We start from the raw sequence: 26,703 nt of genomic DNA on the forward strand, positions 1-26,703 counted from the left end.
ATATATGTTTAAAGGACGCAGTATTTCCGGAACATTTTCAAAAATTAAGTTGAAAAAGTTATTTTTTGTAAAAAAGTTACTATTTTAAATCCCCCCATTGAGCAGAATAAGTGTTAGATTTTCAAAAAAAATTATATCAAATGAAAGGGAAATATCTAAGGTTTCAATACAAAAAAATATTATTTTTATTTGTTCATTTTTGAAAAAGTTATGGCAGTTTTAAGTACAAAAACATCCCGATAAAAGGTTCAATCGCAAACATTACATTTTTTTTTAAATTTTCGGCAGCCATTTGCACATAGAAGATAAGATGTCGGGACAAATTTTTTTTTTTCATTTGATAGTACATAAAATAAGCTTTAATTTGATATATGTTTAAAGGACGCAGTATTTCCGGAACATTTTCAAAAATTAAGTTGAAAAAGTTATTTTTTGTAAAAAAGTTACTATTTTAAATCCCCCCAGTGAGCAGAATAAGTGTTAGATTTTCAAAAAAAATTATATCAAATGAAAGGGAAATATCTAAGGTTTCAATACAAAAAAATATTATTTTTATTTGTTCATTTTTGAAAAAGTTATGGCAGTTTTAAGTACAAAAAACATCCCGATAAAATGTAATTTTTATCGCAAACATTACATTTTTTTTTAAATTTTCGACAGCCATTTGCACATACATAGAAGATAAGATGTCGGGACAAATTTTTTTCATTTGATAGTATATAACATAACCTTTGATTTGATATATGTTTAAAGAACGCAGTTTTTCTGGAACATTTTCAAAAGTTCAGTTGAAAAAGATCTATGTTTTTTACAATATTTCAAGTTTTGAACTCCCCCTATATAAGGGGAAATTGTCCAATTTTAATAAAAAGTATGTCAAATGAAAGATGTACTTATAATGTATTTAGAAAAAAAAAATTTGTGCTGATATATACATTTTTCAAAAAGTTATAGCATTTTTAAGTTGAAAATTTAAAATCGAAAATCGAAAATTTTAACACAAAAATAGTGTTTTTTTAACTACGGCAGCCGTTTAAATGTAGAAAAAAAAGTGTCGGGACAAATTTTTTTTTTTCATTTTGTAGTACATAAAATAAGCTTTAATTTGATATATGTTTAAAGGACGCAGTATTTCCGGAACATTTTCAAAAATTAAGTTGAAAAAATTAATTTTTGTAAAAAAGTTGCCATTTTAAATCCCCCCCAATGAGCAGGTTAAGTGATAGATTTTCAAAAAAATGATATCAAATGAAAGGTAAATATCTAAGGTGTTAGTATAAAAAAATATTATATTGATTTGTTTATTTTTGAAAAAGTTATGGAAGTTTTAAGAAAAAAAAGTGAAAAAATTTAGAAAATTAGCGATTTTTAAATTTGTAATTTTTTTGGATATTTCCCCCATTTGCGGGAAACGAGGGAAATTTTTTCAATTTTTGAGGGTAATATCTTCGACTAGATACGATTTGTGATCTTTTGACGTATCATTGAAAGCAATTGTTTCGGTGAGAGCTGAGAAAAAGTGGTAACAGACACAAAAAATAAAAAACACATCATAGTAAAATTAATACCTTCTCCGCTTCGCATCGAAGCTAATAAATAAATACGTAAGGAAAAATTAACCATTTATTTTTTTAATTTCAACTCTATGGGAGTCAAATTTATGAAATTTTGTCACTGTGACTAACTAAAAATCAATCAGTATTTGAGCTGAAAACCCCTAAACACATCTAATATTTTATAAAGTATAAATTATAATGTTTAATTCATAGACACTAGGCTAAGTAAGAGAAGGCTAATCCCTCCCTTCATGATATTAATATATATATATATTAATATGTTTTATTATATAAAAGTATATTTTATAATGGAGGAAATACAATTAGCTCTTTCTAAAATGTTATTCAAATTACGTCTATAGTGTAATATATTACATATGTGCTATTAAATTAATTTAGTTCTTGGTAAAAATTTAGTAAATGAATTTTAGAAATATAAAGCAAAATATTATAGCTAGATTCATAAAGTATACTAAATATAAGTAACTGAAGTATACTATATATCTGCTTCTTTTTCCTTACTTTTATCCCAACTACTTGGGGTCAGCCAACCTTAACCTAATTTTTCACTTGACATGATTTCCATCTACACACATCCTCATCTATCCTCATATCGCATTCAATAACATCCCTCCATTTCTTTTTTTGGTCTTCCTCTACCTATTTTTCCTTCAACATTCATTTTCATTACTGTTTACACAGCTTCCAATTCTTCCCTCCTCATAATATGACCAAACTATCTAAGTCTATTTTCTCTCATCTAATCCACAATTGACGCTACACCTATACTCCCTCTAATATGTTCGTTCCTTATCCTATCTTCTTTAGTCACTTCATTCATCCATCTAAGCATTCTCATCTCTGCTACACTCATTTTCTGCTCTGTTCTCTTATCAACCGCCCAACAATTTGAATCAAACATCATAGCTGGTCTCACTACAGTCTTATAGAACTTATAGTCGCATAACACACCTGACGCCTTTCTCTACTTCACCTACCCATATTTAATCCTGTGTCTTACATCTTCGTCAATACTTTTGTTCTTTTGCAAAATTGATCCTAAATATTTAAAACTTTTCACCTCTCCAATCACGTCCTCGCTTATTGTCATTGATCTCCTTATTTCACCTAACTCGTGTTCTCCTTTATCAAACTTTATATACTCTGTCTTACTCCTACTTATTCTTAATCACTTTCCCTCAAGAGATGGTCTTTACACCACTAGCCTTAAATTAATGTCATCCCTATTTTCCCCTTTTAACATTATATAGTCAGCGTACAGCATGTACTACGGTACCTCTCTTTGTATTTCTCTAGTAATTTTCCAACAATAGAAAATAATTAAGGACTTAAAGTAGAAATTTGGTGTATTCCTACTCTTACCCTAAAATCTTCTATTACTTCGCCCACACTTATAACCTTGGTACATGTGCCATCATACATTAATTAAATAATTTCCACACTTCTGTATGTCTCATTTGCCTTTAAATATTGACAAAACATAATTCTCCATTTTTTATGGCATTTTCCCTTCAAATAAGATTTTATTAAAAAGATCCTTCAACCACCTTGTGCCAACACCGCCTAATATTTTCCATATTTCTACTGGCACTTCATCTGGTCCTACTACTTTATTCTTTTTCAGTGATGTCACAACTCTCTTCCATACATCTTTCTTACTAATTAAATCTACCAGTCCATCGTTTCATGAGATATCCTCTAATGTCTTTTTTGGATATTCCTCATTCAGTAATTTTTCAAAATACTCTTTCCACCTTTTTTTAGAACGTTTATAAGTATGTTTACTCTATATTATATTCGTTAAATGGTTAAATTTGTTTTTAATGTTAACTTATGCTTAAAAAAAATTGAGTGTTTTTAACCCAACCCAACCATAAAAAGAATAGTTCATAGGATGCTTTGATCTTATTTATCTAAAACAAAATGTTTACATTTAGCTTATTATAATTTAATATTAATAATAATATATATATATAATATTTTATAATATTAAAACATTAATAATAACGAACATCGTCAGTTATTTAAATTGTCTTAAAACTTTCCTTTCATACTTTACCAAAAATATACCCACCCAACCGAAAAGTTTTCCTCTATAATTTTAATAATATCGATAATTTAAAACTTATTTAATTTATAAGCTAACGTGAATAATAAATCAATAATAAAATATTTTACTATCTTTAGTCACGACACCCATAGTCTGTTTTAAATTTCTAAACGGTTTATTGTAATAACAGTAATGCCCTATTGTGCATGGTTTTTTAATCTTCATTATTAACACCTAAAAGAATGTACGAATATATTATTTAAAGTGTTTTTTAGCTATATATGTCACGGTAAATGATTAATATAAAAAAAATTATGCGTTTAAAATTACACTATATCTTTAAACTTAAAACTTTGGATACGACTAGGTTTATTATAAAAAAAAAGTTAGATTACTCTATTTCCAAACACAAATAATAATCATTTTATAATAATTTTTCATTATATTTTACTATTATTTTTTTAACTTGTTATAAGGATAATACAGATAATAAAAATATTGGCTTTTGAATTATAATAGAAAAACGCGATAACATAATAAAAAAATTCGGCTACTGCTTTAACAGGCTAATACTGTACAATATATATATTATATACATTTTAGCATGGAAGCTATTTTTCTTTTTGGCTGCAAGTTGTTGGTTGTACATTATTTTATTCTATTTGAATATCACATGTGTTGTTAAAATTCATCTCGTTTATACAGCACGCTGTATAAAGGTTTTCATGTTATAAAGATAGAAAGTAAAACACATTTTTTTAAAATAAATATTCAATGACACTGTCCGCTATAAAGTAAAAAAGATTTGGTTACATGAAAAAATATGTAGATTTTCCGCCTGTTTTATCATGTAAAGTTGATCGTAAGTACGTTGTAAGAAAATTACAGAAAATGTTATCATATTTGTGTAAAAAATTTGTCGCACTTGTAATCGCACTATGAACAATTGTGTAAACACGTGTTAAACTGTATAAAGAAGAACTTTGAGAAGAAGTGAGCGCATTATGATTTGCATGATATTTTTATGTAAATTTATTATTACCACTACGCACATTTACAATTTAAACTTTCGCTGTTAGGTGGTAATTATCCAGTCGTAAATAATGGTAAAAAAAAAAAAATAATCTAACTGCAAAATTATTCGCGTGATAACTGTTTACATGCATTATATATGTGCCAGTCGATAAGATAAATGCGTTTGACCTAAATTTCTATAATCTATAAATGATATTACATTTTTAAGTATTTACGAGGCAACCGAATCAATCAATGAGTTTTTTTTCATGTTACACGTGATACCTTGCTGTTGGGCAATTTCGTTAAAAAATTGTAAATATAAATCAACATCGATTGAATTTGTACCATTACCGCGCTTATATAAAATTTTAGCAAAATGTACTCTCTTGAATTCCAATATTGTATAATCTGAAGGTCAAGATTAGCTGGAAACCGGTTATATATGAATTCATACTCATGGTACTTGAGAATACTTGTTGGATTAGCATTATTATTCATTAGACTGATATGTCGTAGGTATATCGCATAACAATTAAAAATGTTGGAGCTATAAATTAATTAAAAGAGTTTATCATTGAACTGATAGAACACAGGCGACCGCCAAGTTTTTTGTACCAGTAATCCTAAAACATCGATCTTTTTATTATATGACTTTTAAACTTTCTGGCACCATCGCTTGGGCGACTATAGAAATAATTAAAATTAAATAAAAAAAACACTCACCTCAAGTAAATTATGAACTTATTTTGGCCAGTGGTAAATGTTAGCCATAATATTTTTATGTGTTGATTCAACAATGTTGAAGAAACTCTCGGGCAGGTGTCATTAATTATATTTGAAGTTTCCTAGTCGTTTTGAGCCATACACCTGCTCCCTAAAATTTACGGTTTTGTTTTGTTTTCTGAAATAACAGACATCAGAGACAACTGGGTACGTTTTACTATTCTTGTTGAATAATCGCTGTAGTACATTAATATAAGCGCATATTTTTAACACAGACCCTGTAGCTAAAAACTGGCCTGGAATATAACCGTGTAGTATCCACTTAAATGTTATTTATAAACTTTCAAATTGAGACAGACAAGAAACGTCGACATTGCGCTTCTGCGACGATAGTAATGTTATACAAAAATCTACTTACTTAAAAAAAAAGTTTAATCTAAATAAGACACATAAAAACCGTTTTCAAATGATTTTATTAATACGTATAATCACACATGCATTTGAGGATCTGTCTGTCTGTCTAGACACTATTAGAATTTGTATGTATCAACAAGAGGTGGTGATGAATTTTATAATGCAATCTTGTAATGTCCCGAGTATTTTTTGTTACTTAAAAAGTAAAGTTATTGCATAAAAATAATTCTTAACATTTTCTATTTCAGTGTGTAATGGTCTTCTAAATATTATCTGTTTCTTAATTACTTTTAGCATTCTAAACATTGAATATTATTAAGTACAAACTTTCAATGATTCTACTTATTCATTTAAATAATAATTGTTAATTTCTTTAAACATTGTTATTTCATTTCGACATTTGTGTATCTATGGCGGATTTACGGGGGAGGGATGCAGACCTCCTCCCAGACACCAATACTTTTACATTATTTAATAATTAAAGTAAAAGTATGATACGTGTTTTGAGCTTTTATTCTTTAGGCCCCCATCCCAGATAAAAATGTTGCATAATTTGCCGATGTGTATACAGTAGTGATATTTCTATTATTATTATTATTTTTTTTTTTCGAGAAAATTGATAACATTTCAATGTAAAAGAATCAAGTTTTAAAAAATGTATATAGTAGTGATTAGAAATTAAATATTGTTTTATTGTTTGTAATTTAATATGAGTCGTTGAAAGTAATTATTAATTTGATATAGACTTTGCTGAAAGTTTCGGGTGACACAATAATAAAAACATGTGATATGGTACTTTGATCTGATACACGACACCGAAATTATTATTGCCGAAAGTGTAAAAGTTTAATAGTTACACGAAATAATATACTAGCGATTATTGTGGGGATGAGGGTGTCATATTCCTCTCATGACAAAAGTAATCACATAATGAAAATAAACATTTTTTCATTTGGAGGAGGTAATGTAAATTTTATTATGTCTATCCCCTGAGATGATAATTACGCCACTGAAATAATATGTTATGTGAATATCGTTCTACTGGAGACTTTTAAGTGCAACTAAGGGAACTTAATCTCCCCAGTTTTTCGTCCCCAGACGAATTAGTCCTTTAAAAATTTAGAAAATTATGTACATTATTATATAAAGTATTTTCTAATATGAGGGAAAAATACAAGTAGCACTCTCAAAAATTTTATTATAGTTTTGCTTATACTTTAAAATAAATATACTGTTGATATATGATAAAATAAATAATTAAGTCTAGGGAATATCGTAGTTTTAATCACTTCATTACTATCTTCAAATCAAATCTGTGATTAATTGAATGTACAAGATTTAGGTAAACTTATATTTTAACAGTTAATATTTTTTTAAATCAATATTTTATTGTCTGTATTATTATTATAATATTTATAATACTATTTTTATAAATAATTATTGAATATAGTTTTACCAATCTTTGTTCTATTAAATAATGGTACAAAAGTTTATTAACAAAACAAAAATATCAATTTCTTTGAATATAAACTTTTCTGCTTCGTAGTTAAATAGTTGAATACGCACTTTTGAGTTTTTGAAATATAAATAAAAAATGTATGTAAAGTGATTTTAGGGTAAAGTTTTTCAAAAATAAAGATTCATCATAACTACTCATGTCAAAAAAAAAAAAATAAGATAGTGTGATAGTAAAAACAGCACACATGATTATGTGATATTGTTTAATATCAATCAGATATATTATCAAGTATTCAACAGCTATTTTAAGCTAGCACTGTATTTTTGACAAACTACTAAGAACAATTTCTTTGCTGTTCAGTTGCTATTCTTGAAATACTAAAATAAACTTCGTCGAGTTTTCATTTCGTTTTCGACTCCCAGCAAAAATATTATTTAAACATTAATCTTTAAGAAAAATGGCTGACTAAACTGTAGCATTTACCTTATTGTATTATTTTTGTATTACTTTAACAAATGGAACAAATAGTCCATTTATCATTTCAACACTTCGGACTTTTTCGTTCCTAGATAAATGTAATTTTCTATATAATCAGTTGATTTATGCTTCGGCGCAGGGGTATCATAAAAATGACTTACTTAATGTTAAAATAAACATATTTTTTGTAATTTTCCAATTATTCTATGATAGAAGATTGTAATTAATAACATGTTAAATGATTATGTTTTTTTATAATAATCATTTAAATAATGAAAAAACAGTATCTTGTTAACTTTCTAATGTAATAACTGACGGTTTTATATTTTAAATCACATTTTGAATAGTTTATTATACTATCTTTGATATGTTTCTTTGAATCGTCTATGCATTACATGTAATTTCTAATCTTCCTAGAGTACTCGGCATAGTATAGCTTCATAGAATTTTGCTATTTGTTTATTATCAACTTAATAAACAACATGATTAAAGCGTACATAAAATTAAAGGCTTTTCTTTAAATGTATTTTTTTTTTAATTAACAACAGCTCTTTGAATTCTGTGTTAATAATATTATTAGCGATAACAAAAATAAAAACATTTATTTCTAAAGAAAATAGTTGCATATTTTTCAACAGTATGACGAATGACTATAAGTCATTCGGTTGCAAAAGAACATTTGTGCTAAAACAAATTAGCTAAGCATTATTTTAGATATATGTCCTTTGAAATCGTATAACTCAGATTTCGTAGATTTATTTTGAAAGTTATTACAAGAAAAATAGGAATCGATTCAACTAAATGAAAAACATAAGTTAATAAAAAAATTAAGAATAGGCTACTAAAATTTTTTTTAGTGGTCTCATTTTAAATATGCTAATCATAAATAATATTCTTAAGATACACGCCAAAATTTATTTTTAAAAATATTCTAAATTCTAAATTTTGTTTTGTTATTATCTATTTAATAGAAAAATTGATCAAAAATATTAAGATAGCTGATTGAACCAGTATAATGTAGCACCAATTCGACATCTTAGAAACATTAACTTTTGAAAGCTTTAAAAATTTGTTGCTTACAGTTAAATGTACCAACAAACATTTATTTTTCATACTATTATTTTACATTTCATTGAATTGCCTAAAGTTTTTTACTGACTATTTTTTAAATTTTTAATTAAAAAAATATAAAATTAAGCCATTGAAATGTAGTTAAATAGTTCAGTTGTTATTATTTTAGTATATATATTAATAGATAGCTATTACTTATTTTTTACACTAAAATTATACATTAGTCTAATGACCGTATATTTTGTTCAAATATTTCATTTTGCTCGAGTAATAATAGTAGCCCTAAAACATATGAACATTTTAGTAAAAATATAGTAAAAGCAGGTTTCCTTAAAATATTTGTCTTATTTTACATTAAATAAATAATTTTTCAAGAGATTTATCAAATTAAGTTATCGTTTTCTACCAAATTTTCAGTTACACACTAAATCTGCTATTTTATTTTAGATAGAAAAAAATTTAATTTAAGGAGGAGTTAAAATGGAATGATTAATAGAATTTTAGATTTAAATACTCACTATGTAAATAATATATATTGAATTAGTTTTATTATAGATAGATTTAGTAAGTCATTGACACTTAAATTTATTTTAGTTGTATAATTATTTAAATATTTTTGCAATATACAATAAAATAAAAATATTAAAATATATTACACATTGTTAAAGCACAACTATTGCCCCAATTTTATTAATTGAATTGATTTATGAGAAAATAAAAAAGTACTGTATTATGAATAGAACATATATATTCATGAATTTGTGTTGAAAACCGTAACTGCTTAGAGTAAATTAGGACCTAAAACGTTAGTTCAGCTTAACCTCAATTAGTACTTAACTAGAAATACAGTATTGTAACTAATAAAGATGTTTTTGTTATGAATAATTTATACTATAAGTATTTAAGTCGCGTGCTAAAAAATTCAAAATAATACCGTAGGAATACAATTGTTCTAATTATTTCATTTTTATAAATAAAAAACAGAAATAATTATCATTTTAAGTTAGTTTTTATGAAGAATAATTTTTTATTGCTGCAATTACATAAATAACATACTAAATAAATTTAATAATTTTCGTGTAAATACAAAATGTTGTGATATTTTAATGATATTGTATGGTAACNAATAATTTTCGTGTAAATACAAAATGTTATGATATTTTAATGTTATTGTATGGTAATTGCAATGACATTCAAATTTTTTTTTTCTAGGAATGTTAAATTAATTTTTTGGTGTAATATTGTATACTGTCTTCTAATACAATAAATTATAATTATTCAAAACAATCAATTAAAAATAAAAAAATTGTAAAGTTTTTTCATGATTGTATTTTCTTATGATATGGAGACATAAATAACATGAAAATAAAATAGTTAATCTTAAAAAAATGCAGTTAGTACTATATCTAATGAAAGAATTCAATTCCTGGACACAAAAATCTTTTACAAATTAAGTAAGAAAATGTATTCATTATTTAAGGAGTGTAGTTTCATAATCATTTAAAACAATGTTTTTGGTAAAACTGCTTTTGGTAAATTTTCTTAAAAGTTAGGTACATAATTTTGCATGTTCTGTGAATATATTGATCACTTGATAAATCTTTAACTAGGATTAACTGATAATGGAATAATGAACAATTGTTCTTCTCATAAAATTCCATTAAAAATTGGTTTTTTTTTAAATATATTTATTTCTGAAATTTTTAAAAATTGATTTTAGCTGATTCGAAACTATACACTTCATTTTTTATAAGTCTCTATATCAAAAGCAAAAAAGTAATATGTCAGGCGCGTTTTATTGTTATGCTTAAAAAATTTATTTAAATCCAATTTATTACATTCTACATTTTTTATGTTTGAGTTAACAAAATTCGTGCGACTATTTTCATTACTTACGATTCTTCCTCAAATCAATGTTTATATTTGTATTCTGCATATAAAACTCTCTGAGATTCTTGAAAAAAATAATGCAAAGCACAATTATGACAAACGCGTTAAATCTCTTGTTTTCATGATTGCATTACAAAGATGCAAAATTTTATTTGTGTTGTCCTTTTCAATTCACATTATTTAAAAAACATTAAATTATTTCGACGACATCGAAGAGTCACTAGACAAACTCTCTGAAATCATTTTCCATAACTCTCATGCTCACACTTTGCTCGTTGACTCAATATAATATTACTGTCGACGCACACGATTTTAAGTGTATTAACTGTTTAGTTAATTGCTCGTTAGTTTATATATTTTCGCCTACTATCAAAGTTCATTCTGAGAAATTATTCGACGTCATAAAAAATTTTGTCTAACAGATTTGATGTAAAGTAGTCGTGTTAGAACATATTTTGTAAATGGAGTTAATCGCCAAAAAGGTTTTTAAATATCGGGTCACTTATATCATATTCAGTTGACTTTAGGGATAACATTTTTTTCATGATAAATAAATAAAATAGACATAATTTCCTATTTAAAACCAATTCGTATATATTACAGATACGTATTATCTCACTAAACTCCTCCCTCCTGACACAGGGATCCCGCTAAACTTAGCCCCGACTAATTAACATTATTATATGTTAATGTAATAAACAAAATTTTAATGTTTCACATTATAAAACATAAAAATTTTGATCTTATTAATTTAAAAAAAATTTTATTTCACATTTTACAAAATTTTGAATTGACCTAAAAATGTGTTCATCCTCTGCCGGATTGACCAAAATTATAAAGTATCCGTCGTAACTGTGAAGTGATAAAAATTGTGACAATAACATTTTTTTGTCGTTTCATTATATAGCTAGTAGCCAATTTTTATCAATTTTGTGAGTTGTTGGAGATTGATACTGGTGTGTATAATATAATATTCAGAAATAGGTAGTATCTCTTAGAAGCCATACTTTCTTCCTTGTAAAATGTTACATGTAAAATATATGAGGCTTTATTTATTATGAATAATTATATTACTGCATAATCGGTATATACAATACAATAGTTATCAAGTATAGTTATGAATTACATTGATCATTGATTAATTATTATTATTAAACTATTATATCAAATATAATTAATAGTATCACATAAATTATTCCAAACATTTTTTTTATATCAAATTTTAACAAATAATTTTTAAATTTTTTCCTGGTCAATACCTTGTGTTGAAAATATCCATAAACTTCTATGGTTATGTTTTTAATAACAAGCTAAATAGGAAGCACTTTATTCATCGTTGACAACAGTACTAAAAATTGGATAAAATTAACTTCAGAACCAAAAATTTGGATTTTAACTTTCTACTTTCATAAGTTACTTTGTAGGCAACAGGTATTAACTGTGTAACGTTGGTTTTAAAAATTATAGACAACTTTCTCTTGTATGTTATCCATATCTGTTAAAAAAGATTTGTCCATGACGTTAAGAATTTTTTATAAAAAATCGTGTAACGTGTCTCTGTACTTAAAATATTTTTAATCTATGTGGAACACATAATTTATAGTGCCATGACAAAATGTTATGTTTATTTGANTTTATAGTGCCATGACAAAATTTTATGTTTATTTGACTTCGTTGTTAGAGCATCCAAACAATAGTCGTTAGTGAAATAATTGAATTAGTTTAGCCCGCGGATTTTCAAAATAGTTATCGCGTCGCCACACGGTCGTTTGAATCCGACGTTATTTCCCGCACATTGTTGGCGCATTGCAGGTACTAACGGCCCAATGGCTCGCTGCTATTCGTGGCTTGCTATTAAAAAAACCAACAACCCGTTAGTGAGAAAATATTTCGTCTTGTTGGGCGATTTAAAATAAATTTGCGTACAACATATTATATACGCGCATTGCGATTCAATTAATACACCGGATTTGTGATCGTAGTGTTATAGGTAATAGCAAGTAAGCAACGCTGGCGTATGTTGTTAAGACGTTATATTTTTTGTTGTATACTTCGATTCTTGCGCAGAGTCCCGGACGGTGAATGCATAGGATTAATATATGATGGGATGAAGTGGAGGGTACCGGGACGAACAGGCGTGCGCCGAGGTGACGTCACGGCCACCGTCGGTATCGCCCCGGTCGCGCACCGCTCCTACCGCACATCGTTGCAGCTGTCCAACCGTCACCAGTTTTACACAGTACGCGGTTACGACCACACTATTCCGGTACAACCGCCACTGCCACCGTCACCACTACCACCTTTCGGCCACCGCCGCCGTCGCACACCTTCGTTTTCGCGTCTAACCATCAATTTTTACACGCGTACTCGGTTACAGTGATTTTTTAACAAATATTTTCTCATCGGCTAAGTTTCGGCTTGTTCGGTGTGGCAAATATTGTATATTTACGCGGACTATCAAGACCGTGTAATTTTTCTACCGGCAACCGAATCTTCGGACGCCACCACACGGTTTTTGGTATTTGTCTGAAGCGCGCGCGTTAACCGCTGACGCCGTTCGTCGGGTGACACACAAACGCATTAACTCACGACGCGCATCAGTAACGCCGTGTGCATTAATCCGGATTTTTTTCTTACGTCCATCAGACAATAAAAAAATATTAAAAAATGGTGAGTTATTCAAATCTTATTTTAGTTGTGATTAGTAAATATATTTTTACCAGAGTTTTTTCGTGTTACTTAATGTTGTCTGAACGCTTTAATTACTGAATAGTATTGTTTTTCATTATTAAGAATATCTTTCCAAGCGTGTAGTAATTCTTTACTGCTATCAGTAAATGTGTTACAATGTCAAACATGGCGTCATCGCCATTTTTCATCATTCACCGGCTATATTTCGTTATTGTGCTTTTAAGCGTTTGTCAACCCCCGCAAATTCAACTATTTTGTCTTGCTAGTATCATAAAATTCGAAATTCCCTCCCCTCTAACCGACTGAATCTGTCGCGGCCTTGACCTGCCGCTGTACGTGAATCGGTTCGAATTATTTAACAACCCTAAGTGTAAGAATTGATTTTATTAATTTCTATGTTGCCGACATATCAGCTCCCGGTTCCCCGTTTTAATGACTAAATATATAAGAAATTTTTATATACCGTGTCGAAATGTTTTATTTTAAATGACTCGTCTCGCCGTTGGCAAGTAAAAAAAAATCTTCATTGGGTTATGTCATTTCCCCCATAGTCCCACCGTAAAAGGAACCAAACGCCATCTAGCGTTGGCGTTTCATGTACCCTCTCCTTTTTTTCCTTACTAAATGCCTGTTTATTATTAATTCATTGAAACTATGATTTCTACCTTACGAGTACGTTTAATTGTATTTTTGCATATTATTATTTATTTCATTAAATTAATATTGTTTTTTTCTTTTTAATTGTTAATATAATATGAGATATGATAAATCAGAATAAGATGTATTATCATCTATGTGATGCATATACTTTTTTTTACTAAACAACGGAAATAAGAAGGCAATTTTTAAAAAATGTTTCGACATATGTCTATTGTAATATTTTAATACAAATAATTTTAGCTTTAGAAAGTCGTAAATTTTCAATGAATTATTCTTTAAAAAAAATATAGTAGAGAGTGGATTTATATGTATTTACAAATTTTGTTATTTTAAAAGGAGTCAATTTTAAATATTTTTTTTTGTTAGGCACATGCAGTTGCATAGATATATTTTTCGTTTTAGAAGAAAATAAAGTCCTCTGATTCTTTCTAAATTATAATCTAAGTTAGATAACATTATTAAGTTTCCAAGCCTATAAATATTAATTGGTACTGGTGGATGATGTGTTAGGAAAATCTTATAAATGCTTATAAATCTACTCTATTCATTAGTTTCCGTTGCTATTAGTTTTTATAACAAGTTAAAATTTATGATTTTACACAATATATTTGAAAACTATTGTGATCTTTAGTTTATTGTTTTGGTAGTTTTTCAGAAGTATTATTGAATATTGCTTAAAAATTAATTTTGCAAATTATATCTAACAAGATTTTTCCTATTTATTAAACTTAAATGTTTTAATATTTCCTCTGTTTTTATTTAAATATGATGTATTCAAACATTTTATTATTTCACAAATTGTATTTAACTCGATAAGCTTTGATAAATAAATATGGCATTTTACATTATTTGAAGTAATTTACTACTTATTTTTATTATTATTATTTTAACCTTTTATAATTTAGTTTGTTTTTCTATAGTAGTAAATTTATGCCCTATCTTTTAGAAGTATATATTAGTATTTATTTTAATTATGGTCAAAGTTAATTTCTAACTTTATAATTTTTTAAGCAATATTAAATACTATTGTCTTATTTATATTATAGTTATAAATGACTTCGTAGTATATTTCATATACTATGAAATATAAATCATATGGTACATTATAATTCAATTCTGAATCCATTAATATATTTTGTCATAGTAAAATAATAAAATTTATCTTCCTAATTTTCATTTATGTTTTTAAAACTTACTAGGAATATTTTTTATTTATTTAATAATAGGCAATACTAAGATTCACATGATAAATAATTGTTGACAAGTACATAATTATATAGGAAAACAGTTTAATATTTATGAAAAGAATAAGGTTATTCCATGTTTAATTCCTAAAATATAATTTTCTCAGCATTTAAACTAATTTTTATAAAGTGCTTACATGAGATAAGTAAATAATTAATAGATTTTATGACAATATGAGCTTTTTTGAATTGACATTCAAACTGAATTTTTCTTTTTATTTTATGTAATTAGATTTACTTGTTAATCCAATAGCGTATACAATTTTATTTCTATTATTTATAGATATAATTATTATAATAATTATTTCTCTATAAAATAGTTGTTAATAAAATGTAATTTTTTTATTTTCATTTGATAATTTATTACTTATCTACTTGTGATCTTAGTGACATATCTATATATCTATTTTTTGAATTGTATTTTTTTTTAATTGTATTTAGAACTAAGGAAATTGGGCATAAGTTTTTATAAGTCTGTTTGATCTTCAAGGCATTCATCTTGTCCTACAATCTATATATTTATACATTTCTAATATTTGTGAATTATTACATTTTTCTTTTAGTTTGATTTAAGTAATATCTATATTTAAATTGAATATTTGGCATGTTTTTTTAAGTATTAATTAGGGGTTATCAACATGTTATTGCCTAATATACTCTGTTGGTATTCCTTAAGATTTTTATTATTAAATTAATGTTTAATGAATGCTGAAAACTTATTTTTTAAGTCGAGTCCTTAGTTAATTTATTTAAAAAAATTGAATATGAAATACTAAGATTTTTTTAAACTTCGATTTAAAATTACTTATATTTTGAATTGAGTTTCATAAAAATACTTGCTGTAATTATAAAAACGTTATGATAATATTATAACATTTTTTTTATGAAAAATTTCCATCAGTTATTTAATTTTTTTATTTAAAAGATTATGTGAACTTATAAAAAAAAAATGTATTTTGTATCTTTAATGAAATATGAGTGATATATTGCAAAAAAATACTTTACATTGTACAATAATTTTTCAAAAAAATTTATCTAGAAGTTTTTATAGTGTTTTTATGAAGGCCTTGAACTCATATAATGCTCAATTTTTTTTATGCTAATGAATATTTTATCATAGATTTTTTATAAAGTTTCTGTTTTTCTTTTTTAATTTTTGTTGTTTATGTTGTTAGGTATTGGAATTTTATTAAGTATTTCTACGATGTAGAAATTATTTCTTAATTCAGATTATGATTCCTATTGTTTCTTATGTAGATGGTAGCTTTTTTTTTAATTGAACATAATTGATGTGATTTAATTATCATTCATTGTACTAATGAAAAGTCACTGGCTAGTTTTTAGTAGTTATAAGATATTTTTCTTTAAACTTCAAAAATAAATCAAACTAAATATAAATTAATTTATTATATTAGTGTTCAGTAAGAATAATGTTTCTACTGTATTTATTGTTTGTAATAATTGTCTTGTTTCACTATTTTTTGAACACTGACTAGTAAAATTATATACATTATAATTTTTTTTTTGGGATAAAGGATAATTACAAAATTTATTTTTTAAAGTTATTCAAGATGTTTTCTTTAATGAATTCATTGTAAAACAGTTACAAACTTGCCAAACTTTACATTGGGTTTACAGGTGAGAGAGTTCGAATCTCTTTCAAATACATAAATTAAGATAATGATCCTCAACTTGATATTTGCTTATGACTTTTATTATCATTTTTTCATATATTTTATATGATAATTAAATATTAGTAATTTCCAATAAAGCTTTTTAAAGTTTTTTTTTTATTTACTGTGTTTTTATATTTTTAATTATTATGATTATATTTTCATTCAAAATTCTTGTATGTGTGATTAAAATATGAATTTATACTTAAAGAGGCTAGTTGACAACATTGTAATAGCATCAAAATGTTCTACCCATATAGGATCCGATTTTCATACCCTCGAAACTTGTTGCAATATTTCTACAAATTGCTCTTTAAAAATTATAATGGTAATAAATGTTAATTGTCGAGTTGTTATAATACTGTGTATTAAAAGCTATATAAAAATAAAAATACAGAATATCTTATAGGTTTTTTAATTAATCAAAAAAATTGCTGATTGTTGGAAATACTGTTTTAGTTTTTTTCATTAAAATAACAATTTTTTCACTTTATAATTATGATATATTTCACATAATAAAAAGCTGTATTTATAATATAAAGAGCAAATATACTATAATACAATTATAATAAATTTGTACTCTTTTAAAATCCATTAGTCTTTTTTAAGTACAAGTGTTAACTTATTATAGTTTTAATTTTGATTCAAAATTTTATTTTTTCCTTGACATGCAAGTTTTTTAAAATAATATCTCTTATAGAATTGTCAAGAGTCTAAAGAATTATTTTATTGCAAAATTAAATATATGTTTTTAATATTTTTATTAATTTTTGTTTACATTTATCTTGGTCAAGAGTTCATAGGTTTTAATCTAATTGATGCAATAGGTTTATGATACAGTCTAAAATTAAGTTTTTATATTTAACCTTATTAATTTTTTAGGCTGATCAATTAACAGAGGAACAGATTGCTGAATTCAAAGAAGCTTTCTCACTTTTTGATAAAGATGGAGATGGTACTATTACCACAAAAGAACTTGGAACCGTCATGAGATCTCTAGGCCAAAATCCTACTGAAGCTGAACTCCAAGATATGATTAATGAAGTTGATGCTGATGGTAGAAATAATATTAATATATAGAAAAAATATTTAGCTATGTGTTGTTATATTTTATTATATATTTTAGGTAATGGAACGATAGATTTCCCCGAATTCTTAACTATGATGGCTCGCAAAATGAAAGACACAGATAGTGAGGAAGAAATCAGAGAAGCATTCCGTGTATTTGACAAAGACGGAAATGGCTTTATTAGTGCAGCTGAATTACGTCATGTCATGACTAACCTTGGTGAAAAACTCACCGATGAAGAGGTTGATGAAATGATCAGGGAAGCTGACATTGATGGTGATGGTCAAGTCAACTATGAAGGTGAATACTATTAGATTATTATTAATTAATTAATTAATTTTTTTTTGATATATTGATTTTTTAAATTTGTATCATGCACTAATTTTTATGTTGATATATAGTTAGTTTTTTACTTACGGTATATTTTAAAAAATTAACTTAAGTGAATGTTTCTGTTCTCTCTTGTCTAACTATTTTTCATTAATTTAATTGTCAAATGTGGAAACATAAATGTAAATACTAATATTAAAAACATTTATTTACATCTAGAATGTTTAATAAATGCATTAATAGTGCATTCCTTTTTTATTTAAAATATATAGTATACTTATGTAGGTATTATTTTACTGATTATTTATTAGGTTATAAATATTAGCTGTAGCTAAAATAGAATGAGTGAAAAAATATTCTATTGTTTTAAAACTGCTTTTAAATTGTAAAAAAATTATAATGAAAAAGTGACTGGATTATTATGTTTTGAGTAAAAATATAGCAAGTTATGTTTTTTTAAATACTCTTGACACTGAGAAAATGATTGAAGAAATGCATAGTTAAATTTTTTATTACAATAAGACTTAATTTTAAATTACCTTAATCTAATATTTCTAGTTTGTAGGTTAACGAGAATCATTATTCATATTTTAAAAAAATTTTAGGATTCAATTTTAACTTATTCACAATACTATATGACAAATTATTGTAATTAAATTCACAATTGATTGTTTGTTTATATGGGATTAAGGATAAGACACTCATTTTCTTAGAAACTATTGAAAAATTTTAAATCTTTGTGAAGGAAAAAATAGTTGGATACATAGAACATACAATAATATGTAGTTCAATAATTTTTTTTGATCTCTTCAGAGTTAAAAAAATTTAAATTATATTTTTTTAATGGATTCCAATTTTTAGTTTAATGATATAATACAAAAAAAAAAAAAATTTAATAACTTTGTTTTTATAATAGTTTTTATTCAATTAAGTTTTCTTCTGTTGTTGCATGTTGAAGTTAAGCAGTTTTTGGTCAATTTTCTTTTGATATTTTACTGTTTAACATATAGTAGTCATCTTATCTTGATGATGTCACATGAATAAGTTTTTATTGGTAATTATTGTTATCTATTACTTATGATTGTAGAATTAATATCTTATGATTATTTAAACAAAAAACTAAATTAATGATGAATTTATATTTTTAATATAAACAGTCTAATGCAAATGGTTGATTGTCGGATAATAAAAATAGTAAGAAGATCAAACATTTTTTTTTCTATCTTTAAAAAAAAATTATTTATTTACATATAGAGTTTTTCAATATTTTTCTTTACAAAAATTGAAAAAATTTAGAAGTTTCTGAGAAAATGAGTATCTTATTCTTCATTGTTACCTGTATATTATTTATAGTGCATATTGATGATAAATTTCATAAAAGATTTATTTCATAATTTTGTAACTATTCCCGTGCAGTCATCAGTTGTTCTTAGGTATTTATGTAGGTAACCTTAAACTTGAAATTTAAATAAACAATAAGATTATTAATTCAAAAATATTGAATATAAATTTAAACACAAGAATTTAGTTATAATATTGAAATAATTTTCTTGAAAACAATTGTTATGATTATGTTCATTTATGATAGGGTATTTATGTTATTATCATTTGGTCATAATTATTATTAAAGCACGGAAAAATTATTCTTCATTGCTTTATTTAACATTTTTAAACTATTGAAAGAATATATTTTAATTTAACATTTACAGTGTTATAATATGATATCATAATAATGAATTGTTAATACCAAAGACTGCCTTTCAATATTTTTCGGATAAGGGCTCAAAAAATAATTTGTATTAGATATATTTCAATTNAGACTGCCTTTCAACATTTTTCGGATAAGGGCTCAAAAAATAATTTGTATTAGATATATTTCAATTAACATCTAAAAGTAATATCATGTTATTATAATATGGATAAATTGTAGTTTGGGATTTCATCCATAAATCTGTCTCTGATCAAAGTTTAATTTTTGTACATAAATATGATATAAAGTCTTTAAAATAAATTCAACAACCTTATTCATTCAATATTAAAATTACACTAAACTTGTGTTTATTAAACTATCAATGTAGTAAGTAATAAAAATAAGTAAATTATAAATAAATATCACAATTATTCATAATATATAAACAATTTTTTTTCTGCCTAAGCTCAGTACATACTTTTCAATTAAAGAACAATTATTTTTTTTTAATTTGTCCTTGTAAATATCACGCAAAAATTATTAACAAATTACTCTTTAAGTTTTGCTTTGTCAAGATAGTGAAACTGTTAAAATTTTACTTATTTTTTTACATTTATTTTATTAGTATGTTAAAAGTAAATAATCTATTTATTTTAAATAAGATATGTAAATTAGGTTATTTCATCTTTTTTTTTAAAAAAAAAAAAAGTAATTCATTATACGCAATTAACGTGTTTGCAGATTTCCAAATATTAGCCCGGAGCATTTACTTACGTGTTATGACTCTGGTCAGTGTTATCTATTTATTTGTGCTTTTGTATCCATTCTTCTATAGTTGTATTGTAAATTGGTAGTATATTACTCTAATATTAAATTATTGACATTGACTCACACTTAATAAATCTGGGCACAATGTTATTTTTTTAAATGGTTATTTTTTTTTTTATACACCTACAAAAAAAGGAAATTGTTTTTGTCTACAAAATTTTAATATAATTTCACATAATATTAGTGCAATGTTTTTCTTCTATCCATATTTTCATCCTTAAGTTTCCTCTGTTTGTAGCTTATATATCGAAATTGAAAAATCAAATGGAGCTGTATATCTTGCAAGGGAAAAAAATGATAAAAAACAAAACAATGCTTTAAATTTTTTCTAATCCTATCAATTATTCTTTTTTATCCACGAATACTTCTCTTTGTATGGTGAATATTGTTTGTGACATGATATACATATTTTAATAATTTTAATAATATACAATAACATATTACTTACATTATTTTTTTTGTTACAGAGTTCGTGACCATGATGACTTCTAAGTGAAATGTGTTTCATTATTAATAATTATTATTATGTAATTTTTTTATCATATTATATGTAATTTTTTTTTGAAGAAAAAAACTTATTTGCATTTTTTTGTTCGAATAAGCTTTAATGAAGATGTGATTTTAAAAGTAATGTCTTTTTGTCACATTTTAAACTTAATGAACATTTTTTTTTTTTGAGTTAAGACGTTCATTTAACTACTATCACTGTAAGATTAAAGTATATTTTTATTTTATTTTAATTTTCACTTGAAGCAGTTTTTATTTGGCAGTTGTTCTGCTATGTAAATTTTTTAAAAAAAAAAAAAAAAAATGAAAAGAGAAAATAATAATAATAATAATCACAGACGTTAACAAAATATTATTCTTTTTTTATATTATATTAATGTTTTAGTTTTTTGCTAGCCAGTTTTGTCTTATTAAAATATTATACTTACATTATGGTAATATGATGAAAAAATAATCTTAAGTATAAATGAGAGATTATATTAAAGTATATTATAAATAATTTGTTGTTTTACACTTAAAACATAATTAAAAATCTTGTAATTTTTATGGTTAATTATAATCTCCAATGTTTTAGTAATTTATTATTATATTATTATTATTATTATTATTATTATATTATATTATATAAATATTAATTATTAAATATTAGGGACGTTTTCACATTCCTCACACCCAAAAAGTATACATGTGTATATATATAAATATTTACTGGAAATATATATATATAAACTGAGATACCAATCAATTAAAACAAATTTTTACAAATAATTTTGGCATGATATTAATTAGCCTATTGTATTTTATTTTATACAATTATTATTATAATTATTATTTTTAAAAAGTATATCAAAAAGACACATTAAAAATTTTATTTGTTCACTTGTAAAAAAAAAAATATGAAATATAGAGACATTGTTTTCTTTAATCCCATTTAATTCATTCAAATAGATATATTTTTTGCACATTTGTCACAAACATTTATTTGGTGAACTGATAATATGTAATATGCATATTTTACTACTGTATTTACTTCAGTAGATGTTGAATATAAATTCTAAATATTTAACATATATTTAAAATATTAAATTTCATAAAAAACAACCATTTGAGTTCGAAATCTATATATATATATATAATGGTTGATAAAGTTGAATGTAGAAATAAATCTTTAATGCATATTATATAAATAGTTAATGAGTAATTTATTTTATCAAAGTAGCAATTGCTTACTGGTGGTGGTCACCGATAAAATAAAATAAGAATTTCTAAGACTTATATTTTTTAAATACTTGATATTAAATTGCAATTCATTTTCTAAAGGGTGATGTGCATTAAATTGCGACAATATCCTGGTTAGTTGCTGTATTAAGCATTGATGTTAGCTTATTCTGCTAATTCACAATAATTGCCCAATTTTATACTTACTTTTATAAAATGTGTATATAAATTAAATTAATACATTACTTATTTGGCGAAAAAAGATAAAATCTTGTATTGTAGGTCTTATTTTTGTTCTTTTCTGTTTATTAGATTTATTGTAAGGTTAATTAATAATCGCAGTTGTCCTACTTTTTGTCTAATAAACACATTTTATCATTGTTTAATTATGGTTTTTTTAATTTTTTCTAATATCCTTAAATGTATTATTATAACTAGTTCCATAAAGAAAAAAATGAAGCAATTTTAAATCATCTTTATAATTGATTAACTACTAAACCATTGTATTGCAAAGCTAACTAGATATGATATTTATATTAAATGATGGCTAAATAATTTAATAAATCATTATAATGTTTTTAACAATTTTATAGTTTATACATTCATATGGAATTTTGACATTAAGTTAAAAATTTGTGTTCAAATACAATTTTTTTATCACTTGGTATCATAAATTTCCTATGTACCATTTGCTTTAAAAAACGTCCACTACATGAATGTAAAGTATTGTATGATTTTTATAGAGTATATAAAATTTAAACACATCGAATTTTATTGTTTTCTTTAAACTTTTATTCTAAAAATTCTGAGAGTACTTCTTGATTTATCAACAAATAATTAAGGAAAATTGTCAATTTGAATTTGTTATTAATAACATACTTTTTGTGTTTGTTTTTTATCGTGTAATTTTTGAGATCAGCCTAAAACCTATTAGCAGATATATATATATTTTTGTCATATACATTTTCTTTTTTTTTAGTTACACTTGCAATAGAAATTATGTATTAAAATACTTGTAACTCAATAAGTACTTTTTTTAAGTTGTTGTCAATCCATTAACATTTTTTGTAAGAAAATTCTAAAAAAATAGCTATTTATATATATTAAGAATGATAACCCGATTTTTTCTTTTAATATATATTTAATTTAATACATTTTTCATTTTTCCGTAAAAATGTATATAGGTTAAAATTAGCTTTATTTTTATCATTGTAAATATCAAATTTATTTTTAAAAAAAAATGATTTTCAACGGTAGATTAGGGGTAGCTATCAAAAGTTAAATGTGACCCTGTTTTTAAATGAAGATTAGTCTAAATAAAATTTTGATTTTTCGATAATTAATCCTGTAGTATTACTTTTCGAGATGCTAGTATTTTAAGATTTAAAAAAAGTGAGGAGCCAGGGTAGTGTTTAGCGAAGTTTTAATTTTTACTATGACGCACAGATAAAAATTCTTCAAAGTTGTGCAGCCCCCTTAACAACAAAAAATTAATACAAAACTAGGTAATCGACTAGTCAACATTTTATTAAGACCATTCTTCTATCAATATTCTTATTACATAATAAAACATTGAAAAATTAGACAATGATGGAAAATTATTTAACGATGTACAACTTTCAAATTTTTTTTTATGAAAAAGCGACGACGTTATTCTAAGAAAATTATTTGCGAAGATGAGACAGTTTTATTAACACACAGTGAGTGTTTAAAAATTTGATCAAAAACGCTTATTGCCGTCAGCGTTTTTCAATTTAAAATCTGAAATTTCTATTAGACCTACTCATAATTTTTCCAAAGGCACCCTGAAAATGTCGTTAAAATCTGTTCATTTTTGACCGAATTATGAGCTTTTTCTTTTTTTTAAGTCCACGCACAGCTTTTAGTAGGATATTATTTATTATCTGTTTAAATCATTTGAAGCCTCGAAATAATATTGAACCTATTTCCACTTTTAATTGTTTTGAACTCATAATGTGAGGGAAAATTATGATAAACAATGATATAACTGTTACGTTTGTGTAATTCTCGATATATTTGTTAAAATTACACTATTTGTGATAAAATAAACATGAATATTAAAATTATAATACTGACGTTGGGAGTTTTTAGATCATTTCTTACAGTGTTGAATTAAAAAGCGTTCGTGGTTGAGGGATTTACTATTTATTTAAAAATGTTTTTTTGTATTATTATTATTTATTTTAAATAAAAAAATCTTATCATTTTTCTTTTAAATATACATATATAAATTTATTTTAATATCATAAAATTATTATAACAAAAATTTTTAAAAATTTTGTTGATCATATATTAATACAGCTACAAATTTTGAAACAAAATTAAACAGTTTTAAATGAATACAGTTCAATGAATTATGAAGCTTTGTATCACATGCTGCATGAACATTTTTTTGACAACAGTTCTAATTATAAATACAACAGTTAAATTGTGAACATTCTATTGATAAAGACAATCACCCCTTATCTATTATTTTTCTACTTAAGATTTTTAAACTTGGGAGAGAAAAATAATTTTTGGATTTACCCATTATCATATTTGTATAGCTAAGACTAGACCAGTATATAGTTGAACATTTATAGTTATTAACAAATAAATACTTTTTGATTAAATTAGTGCATTTATTAAAAGAACTGAACTTTTATGTATAGTAAAGGAGTCATTTGTAAAAAGATATATGTTAACATATATCGAATGTTTATAAAAAGAAAACTTATAAAAAAATCGATTAAACATAATATTTAGGTCAAATTTAAAAATTGTTGAATAACAAATACATTTATCATGAAAAATTATTTAAAATTTTGTTTAAAATAGCTTGTCATTAAATGTAGTTTACATAGAAAAGCAAATAAAAAAATATAATTTTTTTCTTCAAGAAATAGATTTTTTTTCAAAATAAAATTCAATTATTTTTGTTACACTCTAAACATTTTTGTTTTCTAAATTATCTCAACAATATATTTTTTTAAACATTATTAAAAGTTATTTCCCATGTAAAAATAAATCGGTAAAACTAACCATTAATGTCGATAAGATTATCACCGTTTGAATCAAATTCCTTAATAATTTCTGATGCAATTTCACTGTTTATATTAATTTTAATCCTAACCAATTCATTCAAATCAATATAGCCATTGCGATCTTCATCGAAAATATTGAAAGCTTCTGTAATTAATTTAGAGTTTTGTTTTAAGTATTATTCTTCTTCTTTCGTTATTACGTAAATACGTTATTACGTAAAAGTATTGAGAAAATTTAACAGTTCCGTATTCTAGTAAAGATAAAATTTCAAAATTAAGATATATATCGATTTCTTAGATATTTAAAGACTACCTAAATATAATTGTATGAAAAAAATCATTAACTTCCATTGTGTTTTTGAAAGTTAATTCTATAAATTGAGTTTTTCATATTAAATAAAAAATCATTGAAAGTATATTCCATGTATTTTTAAGAAACGATTATTATTTAACGAAAAAAAAAATTTATTTTTACTAAAAATAATAATTACTATTTTNAATTTATTTTTACTAAAAATAATAATTACTATTTTTGACATGATATTAATAACATAATGTCAAACCTAAACCAACGTTGGGCCTAACTTGAACAATTTTTCTGTAAGGGTAATCCCATATTTTATTTCATAATTTTGGATAATAGACCTGAATGAAAGTTTCTCTACCACATAACTTATACCTACCTCACCTCCCCAAAAATTTAATCTATTTGGAAATCTAGAAATATTTCCTCGGTTATTAAAGCCCCTACAGTTCATATGCAATCTACGCTAATGGATATTGTTTTATAATGTATATAAAGAATTTCTAATCATTAAATTTATAAGATGCATTTAATGAACCCTTTATATAACTTTCTAAGTTTTTTTATTTTTAATTAGGGATATCTTTATAAAAATAAACTACGTTTTGTTTGATAAGGATAGATTCATGTGTAGAGATAACTGGTAGAGAAAAACAGGAACTAGATTAAAAAATGTTTTTTTGTTAAATGTTATTTGACATTTAAATGTTATAACATTTTTAAGTTGAACGTTATATTTACGTTTAATTTTTGTGAGAAGTTCAAAA

At 24.6% G+C, this 26,703-nt stretch overlaps 1 protein-coding gene across 7 annotated transcripts in view; it reads left to right on the top strand.

Annotated features, from left to right (window-relative positions):
- Window positions 1-26,703, top strand: part of LOC126901543 (calmodulin) — a 58,167-nt gene that overhangs the window by 25,167 nt on the left and 6,297 nt on the right. The window contains exons 1-4 of one of the 7 annotated variants that reach the window (XM_050678050.1): window positions 12,899-13,348; window positions 17,829-18,003; window positions 18,073-18,315; window positions 20,777-20,904. The exons of 2 other annotated variants lie outside the window; for them this stretch is intronic. In XM_050678050.1, coding sequence (XP_050534007.1) covers window positions 13,346-13,348; window positions 17,829-18,003; window positions 18,073-18,315; window positions 20,777-20,889 — 534 coding nt within the window. In that variant the 5' untranslated portion in view covers window positions 12,899-13,345 and the 3' untranslated portion in view covers window positions 20,890-20,904. Of the gene's footprint in view, window positions 1-12,897; window positions 13,349-17,828; window positions 18,004-18,072; window positions 18,316-20,776; window positions 20,905-21,330; window positions 22,975-26,703 lie in introns of those variants that run through there. 4 more of the 7 variants (XM_050678054.1, XM_050678048.1, XM_050678049.1 and 1 more) reach the window with 4 other exon arrangements.

Source organism: Daktulosphaira vitifoliae, unplaced genomic scaffold, assembly GCF_025091365.1.
Source record: "Daktulosphaira vitifoliae isolate Bord-2020 unplaced genomic scaffold, ASM2509136v1 Scaffold_3, whole genome shotgun sequence".
Lineage (NCBI taxonomy): Eukaryota > Metazoa > Arthropoda > Insecta > Hemiptera > Phylloxeridae > Daktulosphaira > Daktulosphaira vitifoliae.